This window comes from Xenopus laevis, chromosome 5L (assembly GCF_017654675.1).
Source record: "Xenopus laevis strain J_2021 chromosome 5L, Xenopus_laevis_v10.1, whole genome shotgun sequence".
In the NCBI taxonomy this organism is placed as follows: Eukaryota; Metazoa; Chordata; class Amphibia; order Anura; family Pipidae; genus Xenopus; species Xenopus laevis.
The window spans coordinates 113,637,366-113,652,494 of record NC_054379.1 but is presented as its reverse complement, the minus strand read 5'-3'; the positions used below and the strand labels follow the sequence as shown (position 1 = coordinate 113,652,494).

At 39.5% G+C, this 15,129-nt stretch overlaps 1 protein-coding gene across 3 annotated transcripts in view; it reads right to left on the bottom strand.

The window, feature by feature from the left end:
* The window catches only part of atp13a3.L (ATPase type 13A3 L homeolog), an 84,009-nt gene that overhangs the window by 49,171 nt on the left and 19,709 nt on the right, over positions 1 to 15,129 (bottom strand). For 2 of the 3 annotated variants that reach the window (XM_041563305.1, XM_041563307.1), the window contains exons 2-11: positions 13,815 to 13,911; positions 13,536 to 13,709; positions 8,730 to 8,915; positions 7,948 to 8,018; positions 6,450 to 6,530; positions 5,721 to 5,790; positions 4,098 to 4,232; positions 2,982 to 3,054; positions 1,491 to 1,622; positions 7 to 186 (exon numbers count right to left, since the gene is read on the bottom strand). In XM_041563305.1, coding sequence (XP_041419239.1) covers positions 7 to 186; positions 1,491 to 1,622; positions 2,982 to 3,054; positions 4,098 to 4,232; positions 5,721 to 5,790; positions 6,450 to 6,530; positions 7,948 to 8,018; positions 8,730 to 8,915; positions 13,536 to 13,709; positions 13,815 to 13,859 — 1,147 coding nt within the window. In that variant the 5' untranslated portion in view covers positions 13,860 to 13,911. The remainder of the gene's footprint in view (positions 1 to 6; positions 187 to 1,490; positions 1,623 to 2,981; positions 3,055 to 4,097; positions 4,233 to 5,720; positions 5,791 to 6,449; positions 6,531 to 7,947; positions 8,019 to 8,729; positions 8,916 to 13,535; positions 13,710 to 13,814; positions 13,912 to 15,129) is intronic. The other variant, XM_041563306.1, reaches the window with a different exon arrangement.

Sequence of the window (15,129 nt, the reverse complement as noted above, 5' to 3'; positions counted from 1 at the left end):
GATTACCTGTCCGAACAATTATGGCTTTGACAGACTCTCCAGCATAAAATCTGGTCTGGATAACATTTGTCCCACAAAATAACGTGTGCCGCTTATGAATTTCAGTGCTGTAGGTCTCATTTTCAGGTGTTCTGGAATCTGTGGTAGGATCTGGCAAATTTGTTTTCGTTACCGGAACACTCTCTCCTAACAGGGGAGAAAATATACATAACTTAAATAAATGCTGCTATGGGAAGTAAATATGAAGTGAGCAAAGTAAAAAGAAACAGCTAACTATGTGAACCATTCACCTTTAAAAGTTATATGCTAAAGATGTGTTTTTAAAGGGATGCCGTGACTTCAGATGGGAAACAAATGCTTTTGGTGTACATTTTCGCATTAATTTAAAAGACAACCCCCATATACAGAGGAGAGAGTTAGGCAGTAGCTTATCGGTCTGCAAACAGAGCTGAAATGTTTCTTTAATATGCATTTTGCGGCTACAGGTGGTCAGTTTTGATTTCAAACTACATTTCCCTTCAGCTGCCATTGTATTAGGGTGATTTGGGCCGAAAGGAAGGACATTTGCCTTACATCCCTCCCATATGCAAGTGGACTGGTGGCTGAGGGTAGGACACACTGCTTTTGTAGGATACAATGATATCTGGAGGTGTTGTAACTGCTATTTCCATAGGCTTTAGCAAAATAAAAATTACAGATGTTTTCACTAAATGCACCACCTAGTGGCAGAATTAATAATATTTCTTATAAATAGAGTTAAAAATGTAAATAAATAAAAAATAAGTAATTGATATTATGTAAAAGCACGGTGATTAATAAATATTGTTAAAGGGATTCTGTCATGATTTCTATGGTGTGGGGTTGTTTATATAACAATGTGTACATTGTAAATAATTCTACCAAGAAATATATTTTCCTTTTTATTTGTAAAATTATTATGTAGATAGCCATCTGATGTCCTTGTGCCTTTAGAAAAAGCCAGAACTGCATAATGCAAATGATTTCAGATAAGCTACTGTTTCTCCTGTTCAATACAATCTGATTAGTCCTGCTCGTCTCGTTTTTTTGGGAGATTTGTTGCTCACAGGTATTGCAGATTTCCAATGGGCAGGTAGCGCAGATATATGTGGGCAACAAACCTTCTTGCGTGCCATTACGAATGGGAGGCCGACAGTTTTGCCTGTTTGCCCACTCGCTAAAATACATGACAATGCCAGAATGTGATATTAGCCCAAAGCAGAACAGTGACATCAGCATATAAAGAGAGGTACAATCAATTTATGCAGCTGAATCCTTCAGATGCATGCACTTTAAAATAATACTTGTAGTGACAGAATCCCTTTAAAATGCCATCAAATATGAAACACATAATCAGCTTTAAAAGCAGCAATCATAGGGATAGATTCACAGAGTTTGTAGTAAAACTTAGGCCCCAACCTAAAAAACTCAAACCAATACCTTTTTCAGTGTTTTCAAAAAGGAAACACTACCTGTTAACATGCTTTCATTTACAATGCAAGTTCCACTGATCAGCACAGCATCACAGGGCATAATTGTTCCATTAGGTGGTATCAGCATGATGTCTCCAGGCACCAAGTCAGTTGACAGAATCTCTTCTGCTTCTAGAGTAGAACAGCAGAAGAAAAGAAAAATGTAACAAACTTATAAACAATAGCATACTTGTAAATTTGTAAATTATAAATCCAATATGCAGTTCATCTCGGGGCATTAATACTGCCCATAAACATAAAGCAGTGATACCACTTTTGTTATTTTTTACTTTTTATTTCAAAAGGGTTTCCCTATAGCAGCGATACCCTGAAAGACAAATGTACCTGCAACCTATCTCCTCATAGATCAATCTGTGCCATCTGAAGCCGAACCAAAGTAAAACATGACTGATCATCTTTCCTCCTAAACCTGGCAGAATCAGCTCTCTTCTGTGCCTGCTCCTGGAACCAGTCTTGGTCTGAACGCAAACATACGGAGTGGATTTTGGTGGCAAAATGCATAATCGCGCATTCTTTCCTCCGAAATCCACAGAGTGGGCCTGCATCTGGGCCGACGCAGTGGTTCCGTGTGCAGGCATATGAAGTGTGCCGATTTAAGCGCAAAGGTTGATTCTTGGCCTGCATTTATCCACAGGCTGAGAACCAGCCAGTGTGGCCATAACTATAGGTTTATCACTATTGCTGTATTTGGCTGGACATCACCAGTCTGGTTTCTTAGGATTATTAGTGGGATGAACAGGAACACAATGTAACAACGCAATTATGTTGCTACAGTAATAGCAATTAAAGGGGTCCTTCACCTTTCAAATACTTTTTTCATTTCACTTGTTTTTAGATTGTTCACTTGCTTTCCATCTGTTATTTTTGACCATTCCCCGAAATGTAAGTCTGGTGTTTCTGTGTGGCATCTCAGTGATCCAGGTGCAGATTCTGAACTGTTACAATTTGCTACATTAGTCGATACATTTCCCAACAGCATCTGTGGGATATTAGCTACTATTGTATCAATTCTAACAGCTGCCTTTAATGAAACTCAGGGATTCTGCTCAGCAGGGACAAAGCTAAGAAATGTATCAACTTATGTATCATTTAGAACAGTTCACAGAGTTGGTGACCCCCCCCCCCCGAGTTACTTTAGACATTGGAAGGTGAAAAACATAACTTTAAAATTCAATATGAGAAAAACAGTTACAAACAGAAAATGGAAAGTAACTGAAAAAAAGTTTTTATTTTTATTGAACTATCTGAAAAGAACTGAAAAACTGTTTGGAAGGCGAACGACCCCTTTAATACATTTGTTCATAGAAGCTACAATACTTTGGTCCCTAGCACCCAGCCCCATCCTAGTAATTTGGCTTGCATTGTCCTTCAATTCGACAAGCAGATAAGATAAAACAAATAACCATAGAACAAAAAAAAGTACACAATTGCTGAAGAGGTGATGTAAAAGGAAAAAAACTCAAAATTTACCCTTATTTCCTCGGCACACGGACACCCTGACAATACTGTGAGCAGCAACCATGTCGTGTAGCATTATATATTGCTGGAAAAAAAACAGATATATAAAGATGTGAACAGAATACATTTTCAAATGATCATCTTTCAGATGACCTAATAAGAGCTATGCGCACGCAATTTATAAGTATTTTGTCCTAATGCTCCATGATATTTTGTCCTAATGCTGCATGCATCACCAAGGAGGAGCTGTACACACTAAAATGATGCAAGGGTGCTTAATCGATTTACTTCAGTCATCAAATGTGACAAAAAGTTTCATGGTTAGGCCGGAGCAGGCATCCATGGGCAACAGCAGCACAAAATTCTTCTGCAGATTGCATGGAGGAAATGATCCTTCTTTGCAGTTAATGCCTATCTATTGTCTATTTGGACAATGTTAAAAGCCAGTCTCAAAAAAAAAAAGTCAACCGACCTACCTGCTACACCGTTTTTTGGTAAGAGAAGAATCCGCAAAACCAATGCTCACTCTGGCATTGCAAATTACAAGACACAATATATTATGTTTAGTCAAAAACCGAAGCCTCTACTACAGTTTTATGTCATAGAGTCATTATACTAACAAAAAAAAAAAAATGCTCTGAATCCAGAGCATTCTTGGTGTCATGGGAAACAGGAAGGAACTATGGAAGCTCACATTCTGGCCTCATATATCCACAGGGAAGATTAAATAAAAAGGGACCGCACGTCACATCTAGAAAAATGTTAAAATAATGATGCACTAGAGTTCCACCCAAAAACGTGGCATGGCTCAGGATATCAAGCCTTTTAGCGCAGTGGAGGGTATAAATCTGGCCTTGCCCCTTTGTAATAGACTCCAGGCTATCTGTAACAAACCACTTTTATTAGTGTTAAATACATGATAACCTACTGTATACATTGCAGTCTGAAAGGCTAGAAACTCTGTGAATACTTGTAACAACTATATAAATGTGGAGCCATGGGGTACTAAGGTGCTTGCCAGCTAAAGCTCAGCATTCTAGATAAACTGCCCACATGATAGATACTACAGAGGTGGTTTTACGAATAGAAATGTGCAAGAATAAAATCTTTACAGCACTGGTAACTTACCTTTTTAATGGTATACAGTGAACTGATAATGGATATTACAGACATTAGCATAATGGCAGATGCATAGTAGTAGTATTCATCTGTGCACCACAAAATAACACTGAACAACTGAAAAATGTAAAAAGGATTGAGGACCTGGAATAAAAAAAAACAGCAAATATCAACACAGGGGACAGACATTTACAAACCAGCATTACTTTGGGATCTCCAAACATTATAACCTTCTACAGTATAATTTCCTAAACCATAACAAAAAAGGGAAAGTTGTGCTCACTACTAATTTTTAAATCATTAAGCAGGGGTGCAATGAGGCTATGACCACAAAATTCATACAGACAAATAAGAGGTCCTCTGCACTCAACCCATTATCAATATATTAAGGAGGCATTTTGTGCCTTGAGGTCAGATACAGGTAAAATTCAATTGTTTCTACCTGTATATCTGACAATTCAGTTCTTCACGTGTTGTTACAACGATCTTTCCTGGAAAGATCGTAATTGTAACTTCTATGACCACCTTTAAGCTACAGGTATAGGATCCCTTATCCGGAAACCCGATATCCAGAAAGCTCCGAATTACGGAATGGCTGTCTCCCATAGACTCCATTTTATCCAAATAATCCAAATTTTTTAAAATAATTTCCATTTTCTCTGTAATAATAAAACAGTAGCTTTTACTTGATCCCAACTAAGATATAATTAATCCTTACTGGAAGCAAAACCAGCCTATTGGATTTATTTAATGTTTAAATGAATTTCTAGTAGACTTAAGGCACGAAGACCCAAATTACGGAAAGATCAGTTATCCGGAAACCCCCAGGTCCCGAGCATTCTGGATAACAGGTCCCATACCTGTACTACAAAAATGCCTTACCCTTTAAACAAAACGGCCATTGTTTGTCCATATGTTGCAATATATTTAAGCTTGCCAACGACATCAGTCATCCCTGGTCTGGCCAATCCTACACTCAGTTTCATCTGGTTCATTAAGAATTCAATTGCTTCATTTTATATTTTACACAGGGACTAAGTTTTACGTGAAACTTAATGAGGCCACAGACGTTACAATTACGATCTTTCCAGGAAAGATTGTTAGTTTCGATACACACGTGTAGAGCTGAATCGTTAGATATACAGGTAGAAACAATAGAATTCTACCTGTATGTAACGATTCAGCACTAATAATGGGCAATGTTCAAGCGCTCAATTTAATTTTCCGGCCAGTCCGATCAACAAGCCGGCCGATATTCAGTCTTCTGCCAATATCAGTCGGCTCGGCTCCCACCATACACTCACAGAATATCGTACGAAAATTTGTTTTGTATGATATGATTGGAGTCTATGGCCACCTTAACTTGCTTCCAAGGCTAAAACTCCCAAACATGGTTGCCCTTTTAATGATCACCACTGGTATCACCTGATAATAGCTGGATAGGGTGAGCGCTACAACATGGAGCTGGCCACAGCTCCTATATAAACTATAACAAAAGGGAAAGTTGTTCTCACCACCAATTTTTAAAATATTAAGCGGGGGTGCAATGAGGCTGTGACCACAACATTTCCTAAACCCTTCTTCTTGCACATGTATAGGATAGGCTGTATTTATAAATAATATGGCACCTACCTCCTTAACCAGAAGTTTAAAAAGAGAAGGCACTTTAACAGTGATTTCATTTATTCCATAAAATAATTTTCTGAATAAGGAATGAGAAAGAAAAACAAATAGGTTAATATATGTTTCATGTTTATGAAAACAGCAAATAAACACAAAAAGGAAAAGGTGTAACGCTTTTTGGTGTTAGACCATGATAGTTGCACACATTTTGAACTGGAAATACGGTTTGCTGGCAAGATTTGTATAGGTTTCTGTCTGTGTTTATGCTGCATATTTTATAACTATACTAAAGAAGCCAGGGAAACTGCATAAACATCCAGTTAAAAAGTATTTATGTACCTGTAGTATGATTATTATAGTCACTTCTCTGTATATTTTATGGAGGCTGCCTTACATGAACCTGCTGGTTGTGTACGATGTATAACAGTGTGCTTATTACAACATACACCTATATACACATTTCATGGTGGCATCCTTTGTTACCTTGCTGGTATGAAAGGGCATAAATGGGTCTAAACAGGTGGTCTCCAAAATGTTGCTCCCAGTGACCTTAAAGGAGCAGCTTATTTTTGAATTCCTGACTTGGGGGCAGGGGCTACCAATAGACAATACAGCCCTTATTTGCCCCCAACAAACTTTTTTCATCCTTGTGTTGCTCCCCAACTCTTTTTAAAATTGAATGAGGCTCATGGGTAAAAAAGGTCTTAAATCCCTCTCTAGAGGAAAGAACCCACATACCTGTAATCATGTATTTCTTTACATAATCCCTGGCTATGCTCACGGTGCATTGAAGAACACTGGATACCTTCATCCAAGCCCCTGAGGAGGAGAGAAGTATATCAATAAACAGTTGCAAGCACTTTACATATCGGACATGTCTGGTTGTGTATAGAATATTAATACACATAGTCAGGCAGTGCCAGGCACACATGCAGTAATCTAGACTTGTGGCACTTATAATCCTATATGCCCCTTAAAGAAATATACAACCCCTACTTTGAGCTCATCCTGAAGGATTTATAAAAAAAGTGTGCATAAAAATATTTTCTAAACTTTCAAAATATATATATATTTTTTTTTTACGCAGAACCAATTCCACATAATGATCGAATACAATGATACGGATAATGACTGAGGGACCAATTCCTCACCCTCCATTATGCTGAGTGATCCAACCTCTCCCTAACCTTGTTTTATTGTGAAGTAATAGATTCTGGAACCTGAAGTTCCTCTGCTTTTCAGAGATCTGTGCACTACAAACTATAAAACCAGAGCAAGTCCAAGAATCCATCGCTCCACAACAGAACAAGGAGTGAGTGGATGTATAATGTTTCTTACAAGTAAAGGTGGCCATATACTGTTAAATTTGTTCGTTTGGAGAGGTCGCCAAAGAAGCGAATCACTCCATCAACAGGCCCACCTTGAATGGGTGATATTGTGGTAATGCAATTGTTTATCAATGAAGGGGGATACGAAAAATCAGAGCAAGACCTGTATCAATGAGCCGTGGCATCCTCGATCTGCCAGAAAAATCAAGCCTGTCCGATAGAGATCTGGATGATTTTTGGCCAGATATCGATCAGGGAGGCCTGTCAGAGGGCCCCATGGGCAGATAAGCTGCCTAATCGGTCTAAAGGACTGCCCGTGTATGGCCACCTTAAACATCGTTTGATTTCAAACTGTGGAATTACATATGTCTGTGTATAAAAAAAAATTATATTGATTTCTGTAATCTCAGATATTGTTCATGTGCCTTTTCTACCTGGACCTAGCTGCTCATATACAAAGTGGGAGGTGAATTTTCCCTTTAATCACCCAGTGTTAATAACAGGTATGGATTTTATTAAAAAAAACTATTTGGAGTTAATGTTTATATGAAAAGGACTTTTAATATACAGTTTTTAGGGCTGGATGACAGGGGAACTTTTAAGGTAGAAATCCGCATAGTAGGCTCAAGCAATATGGTTCTTTGTCATTTTCTAAGCTTTTTTTTTTTTCTTCTAAGCTTCAAACGTTTCTGGTAAATGAAACTACTCAATGTATGAATAAACAGATTAAGAATAACGGATTTGCCATCTCTTCTTTGAAGTGGACACTGTATAATGGCCTGTGCAGACATTACACTGAATAACTACAACATGGTATACAAATGACAAACCATAAATGTTACCAGCGGGTCAGAACTGCTTGACTCACCCAGATTGTGCAGAAAGTGAAAATATATACACACACTTACTTAAACAAGCTGAATGTTTGGTGAACATCATTCCAGTAGTAAGTCAAACTGTGATGCACGAAATAACGTACCTACAAAACAGGAGTTTGAGTTCTTGTAAAACGTAAAGTTTGATACAAATTGAATATAGGAGCTGTATCCTTTATATTAATGGCTACCTAGATAACTTCCCCATGCTGCATTGAGAGAAACCACTCTATAAAGCTTATATACCTGTATTCAGAAATCCTGCTAGCCATTTAGGGTAAATATCACACAGCATTTATAGTCAACAAGAAAATGCCCTCATGTCTAACTTGGATGACAGCAGCAATTTGAGAACTGTTTATGGGAACACTAAAAGTCCTAAACAAATAGTTCAAATAAAATTGCTCAGATTTTTCTCCTGAAAACCTACGAATGTACTTAATGTTTCTATTTTCAGCCATTTTAAAGATAATCTGTTTTTCACAGGGTTTTTTAAACTAAAAGAAAAGGCAGTACACATTTTTAGTACAAGCTGAACTTTGGTTTACATTGCCCATTTAATCCCTGAGCTACCACACATTCAGCACTTTACATGAAATGAGAAGGTTTAGCCTCCCAATTCAGAATCTACTGGGTACAAGAAGCCTGCAGACAAACAAGCAGTTTTAGAATTACTCAAACCGGGGAAATATGTTTGCTGGTCTTCTGGGTTGTATGCAAAAATGGTTAACTGATCCTACTCTGTCTTGTGAAAACTGCATCTACTACTAAAATCGGATAAAAACTAGAAAATGAAATAGGCAAAAATACTATACCTCATGTAATGGAACTGTTGCATTATTTATTGGATGGTCTTCATGGTGCTCTGTGGGGGTCTCTGGAAGGTGTCCTATGTGGCCATTTGTCACTTTGCCTGCTATGGATTCAGGAATCTGGAATGGATCAGTCACAGGAGACAAGAGAATGCGCACCTTTGCACAAAACCATTGCCTGAATTCATCCTTCAAATTGGAAAAAAAAAATTGTAAAACACACATTCTATGAAAAATACATACGACTTACATGAAACATGCTTTAAAATGTAAACATAAGATAAGAGCAAATTAAAGAAGTAGTGAGCTCAAACTCCCTGGGGAAGAATATAATTGCTTTCTTGAGACCCCAAACCAGTATGTAACACTAAAAAGATAATACGTCGTACCAGGGCACTTTTCAGCAAACAGAAACACCAGCTTAGGGTCCAAAGTAAGTGATTACATTACTGTTGTTTAATGTTAAACATTCTAATCCATAAAACTGATACACAACTATTCAAAACTGATTTTACAATCTACATGACAAACTATTAGACCCTATACTAAAATCGCTGTGTTTAAATGGGCTAATAGGTACACAATTGGTCTATTTTTTTTTTTTTTTATAAAACACTTATAAAAGTCTATGTAGTGTTTTTCCACAATACAGTGCAGAACAACACAGACACACAGACACAGGAGCCGATTAAATATTTTCTTTCGAAGTCTCGCAAATAGGTAATATGGTAGTAGGGGTAGGAAGGCAGTCATTATGCCCAAAATATAAATTTGCCTATTAAGAATAAGAAAAAATAATTCTAAACAGTTGCTATTGAAAGCAGCACTTGCTTAAAGTGATTCTGTCAGAAAAATGTATACATTTTTTTTTTGTTTTAAAACACATCAGTTAATAGTGCTGCTCTGTAATCAATTTATCAAAAGAGCAAACTGATTGTTTTAGATTTAATTTTGAAATCTGACATGGGGCTAGATATGTTGTTAGTTTTCCAGGTGCCCCCAGTCATGTGAATAGTGCTATGATAACATTTTTAACACTCTTTACGGCTCCTCTGCAACTTGGGAGCGATATTACCCAGCTGCCTTCCACACATCCCAGCAGTCCTTTAGCAGAACAATGGGAAGGTAACTAGATAGCAGCTCCCTGACACATGATAACTGCTCGCTGGTAGATATGAGAATAGTACTCAATAATAAAAATCCAAGTCCCACTGTGACTCCTTCAGTTACACTTAGTAGTAGAAACAATAACATCTGAAAGCAGTTCCATCATGAAGTGCTGGATATAGAGAGAGATAGAGATAGAGATAGAGAGAGAGATATATATATATATGTAACACCTATTTGGGCTGCATAGCACACAAATAGTTAAACTGTCCAGCTAGCAGTAGAAGCATGGGTTACACGCGACTTCACACAACAGGGTCAGGGCCTTCGCCATGTGGAAGTGTTCCCTCTATGGTGTAGTGCAACTACATCCCCCCAGGCTACTGTGCATACAACAAAAGATGGGCGCCAGGAGGTTCTTGCAGTAAAACAGAAAACGGTTTATTTAACTATGCACGAGGCAAGTGACCACAGGTTTAGTACTCACACAGGAGCTGAGGCAATAGCACATTTCTCACACAGAGCTGCAGACATTAGGCATTTCTCACAGAGGAAAGGTCTCCATTAGGCATTTGCAGTATTCACACACATTCCCTCCTGGAAGTTGTCAGGAAAGCAGCTTGTACCCTACAGTCCCTCTTCACTGAGGTCCCTGACTGGAGGCAACACATAAAGCCTCTGGGAAGCTACTCCCTTACTGCAAATCCTTGTTGGAGCTTCAGCTGCTCTTTCTCTCTCACCTCTCTGCCTTTCTCTCCTAGAGAGACTATAACAAGTCTGCCCTAGTGCAACTATTCCTCATTCACGGGGTTACCTGGTCCCCGACTTCTTCTTCCAAAGCACATGGGCCTTTCTGGGCCTAGCTGTGCCCAGGCTCTCCTGAGCACACCCAGCTGGATCACCATCCACAGGCCAAAGAGGAAGTGGCCACTCCCTACACACACTATATAGCAGTGTAGCAGGGGAGTGTCATTCTCTCCTGGCAGATCACTCTAAGAAAAAAAGGTGGGGGCCTTAAAGCTGCAGGGCAGATTACCCAGTAGGGGTCCCTACATACACCCGGGGGAAAAACCCATTTCGTCCCGACAATGGTTTAAACATCCCCAACATATATCAACTTACAGTACCATCACATCCACTTCTGGTATCCTCTCCTAAGGCATACCTGGTAACAATGGTCACTGTAAAGGAAACACAGCATGCACAATACTGTATCAAACATTTTCAATTGCATAATAAACATTGCAGTTGGTCAACTTTATTACACATCAGCAAAAATACTTCTCCCCCTCCCAAGGGTCCACACAGGCCAGTCCTTGGGTGCAGAAACACTACTCAGCGAGTAGGTGAAGGCAGAAGAAATGGTGGTGGGGATCAATAGTCCTGAATTAGAACGTTAGTCCAGCAGTCCTTCCAGCCACAAAAAACAAGCAAGCAACACTCTAGGCATCTCACTCTGCAGGAGTCCATAGAAGAGCTGTAGCAAACATCAGAAGAATCCATCCTCCAGGTTCTCCTCTTCCAGATCCATGATCCGGGATCACACATGAGCAGGAAATGGCTCCATCCGGGACATCCATCTTCCTCCCATCCAACTGACATCCGCAGGCCTTCGTGAAATTCGGGGCGAACCTCCAAGCCCGAACCCACGGCCAAATACTTCGAAGGAAATCCATACGATTCGAAGAATTCGTACGTTCCGTTTATCCACTTCGAAAAATTCGTACGATCCATTCGTACACTCCGACAAATTCGTACATCCATTCGTACGATTCGAACAAAACAATGCACAGCCTGGATTTAGGGAATTGAGCCCCACGTTGGGCAGCCAAAATGTAACACCTATTTGGGCCACTCGGGGTTAATTCACCAGCTAGAACACTAGAGCATGGGTTACACGCGACTTACACCCAGGGCAGGGCCTTCGCTAAGTGGAAGTGTTCCCTCTATGGTGTAGTGCAACTACATCCCCCAGGCTACTGTGCATACAACAAAAGATGGGCGCCAGGAGGTTCTTGCAGTAAAACAGAAAACGGTTTATTTAACTATGCACGAGGCAAGTGACCACAGGTTTAGTACTCACACAGGAGCTGAGGCAATAGCACATTTCTCACACAGAGCTGCAGACATTAGGCATTTCTCACAGAGGAAAGGTCTCCATTAGGCATTTGCAGTATTCACACACATTCCCTCCTGGAAGTTGTCAGGAAAGCAGCTTGTACCCTACAGTCCCTCTTCACTGAGGTCCCTGACTGGAGGCAACACATAAAGCCTCTGGGAAGCTACTCCCTTACTGCAAATCCTTGTTGGAGCTTCAGCTGCTCTTTCTCTCTCACCTCTCTGCCTTTCTCTCCTAGAGAGACTATAACAAGTCTGCCCTAGTGCAACTATTCCTCATTCACGGGGTTACCTGGTCCCCGACTTCTTCTTCCAAAGCACATGGGCCTTTCTGGGCCTAGCTGTGCCCAGGCTCTCCTGAGCACACCCAGCTGGATCACCATCCACAGGCCAAAGAGGAAGTGGCCACTCCCTACACACACTATATAGCAGTGTAGCAGGGGAGTGTCATTCTCTCCTGGCAGATCACTCTAAGAAAAAAAGGTGGGGGCCTTAAAGCTGCAGGGCAGATTACCCAGTAGGGGTCCCTACATATATATATATATATATATATATATAAGCACAGGATCAGGCAAAATGACTACTGCCTACACACCAATATTACAACAAGAAATATATACTTGTTGGTTCATGAATATAATTTTATATGGTAGAGTGAATTATTTGCAGTGTAAAAGTAATCTAGAAATAAAAACGACACCATAAAAATCATAACAGAATCCCTTAAAGGAGAACTAACCCCCCATCTACAGCCATCAAATGATCCCCTCTCTGCTCCCTCCTCGCAGAGTCTATTTCAATAAACAGTGGCTCTCATAGTAAAGCTGACCTCTACAAGCAGAAATGGACAGCTGCGATAGCAGGTGACATATTCTGAATGTGTGTTTTTTTGTGAACAGTTCTGCTACACAGAGCTTGCAGGCGCATGCGCAGTTGAAGGTAGCTCCTGGAGTAATTTCAACTTAGCATGCGCCAGCAAGCTCTGTGTCGACGAACAGATCAGAAGCATTTCTGCTTGCACAGTTCAGCTTTACTATGAAAAGGCACTGTTTATTGAAATAGACTCTGTGGGGAGAGCGCAGAGAGGCTGTGGACTTTTGTCAGGGAAGGGGGTTTAGTTCTCCTTTAAGTCTTAGTTCCCCAGCAAAGACAGGTCTGTTAATCAGCTGGCATGTCTTACATTGTAACAGTCTGAACCACCAGGACAGAGAATAGAATGGGACAGACAGACAAACACTGCTATCAATAGCAATACATAAACAAATAACAAAAATAAATTGTAATACATTTATATTGCAAAGTTGCTTAGAATAAGTTTTCTTTTTAGGCAAAAAAATATTTTTTGGGTTGACATTCCCTTTAAAAACACAAATGAGCAAACAGAATGAAAAGATACTCAAGACGTCACTTTCATTACGTGGCAAAATAGTAAATGAATAGAATAAGGGAAGCAAACATTTATATATATCGATTTTGTTTTTTCTAAACTGAAAAAGAAAGCTACAACATGGCTGCAAGCTCTGTGGCACGTGGTGCTTATGTACATGTCTGTCCATTTTCATTACACAAGTATTTCACACTTACAGTTGTTCTCAGCAGCACAACATCACAGTCTTTGAGTGTCACTCGAGTACATGTTGCCTTGACACGCCACTTAGGCATCCAATACAGAAGGAGGAGAAGAAAGCCGCCACTACACAACACGCCTATAGCTACAAGGACTAGCTTCCAGCGGCACAAATTATACCCATCAATCTCCTGCAAAAAACAGCAAATATTTCATTTATAAAGATTTATACAGAGTAATACTCAATGTTTGAGCATGCATCTCAGAAATATTGTGTACCTATAAAACAGACTTACCATCTCATCCTCCTCCCCCTTGTTGATTTTTTCCCTATTCTCCATACTTTCTGGTCTCTTCAGACTTTTCAACTATCTTCAGAACACCAGCAAACTGCTAAAATGAACAAATGCTGTGTTAAAGATCAACTATGGAGAAACAGATTTTCACAATCTGTGAAGAGATAATTACTTAAAATCCTTATTTATCATCAGGTTTAAAGGATAGTTTACTATTAGGCTAGGGCAACATGGGAAGCCAGATCCTAAATACAGCTAGATACATCAGAGTATGAATATGTTTTTTTATGGACAAGGGAGGGTGCCCTTACACAGTATTAGTTGATACTGGTCGGTTCCTCAGGTACCGTACACACTCATCTATAAATTGATGGCCATATATACTGCTACTTGGGGAAATACTGCTTGCTGTGTTCTTCAACAGATCTGGGCAGTAATTCCTGCCCATTTGGATGAAGTTCAAGGGACTTTTAGAGACTGACACAGCAAAAAATCACTATGAATATGTCACTTACTTTGCCCCAGAGGTCAATGGTACACAGGGTGCTTTATATCTGGGGCTGGTGCGTTTGGACCATTTTTACTTTGGTAAGTTTTCTACCTTTACAAGGGTCTCAGTGCCCTTTCCTTTAAAGTTAAAGTAAGGTGTATATGACAAGATCCTTTAGGGTACATCATAATGATCAAACACACTTGCCGTTTGAATGAGAAAAGCACTGCCGATTACAGAAGCTAGCTTTGACACTCAGGAACTGAGCCAAGTTCCTAAATGTTTCTTTTTCTGACATGGCTAGCTAATGTCACATGAAGTGTACTTCTGATGCAACAAAAGTGGTTTAAGGAAGTAAAAAAAAAAAAATGAGCAGATTTGGTCTGACAAGTTTTGAATTGGCAGCCCATTGAAAAAATAAAATACTATTTCCCAAGTAAGATCTGTTGGCTGTGGAGCCAGATGTCGGTCTTGATCACTAGGCCAAACGAATGTAACTAGGTATGTGTGGCCAATTTAAACCACGGAACCGATTACTATTAAGAATCAAAAGGTCGGAAGATTTGTAAAAGTCCACCCGTAGCAAATAAATATTTGAACAGTTCACATCTCTTCATGGAGGAATTTCCTTTATGAGATGAATACTGGCCCACAGTAGAACTACCCCATCTAAATGTAAATGGCACAAAACTAGTGTAATTTAGTCCTGCTGTTGAAAAGCATCTTCACAGCATGATGATACTACCATTATGAGTCAACCATATCAAGAGTTCTGCTTACCAAGAGGGAATGAGTCAAGTATATCAAGATTAATAGCTGGTATGA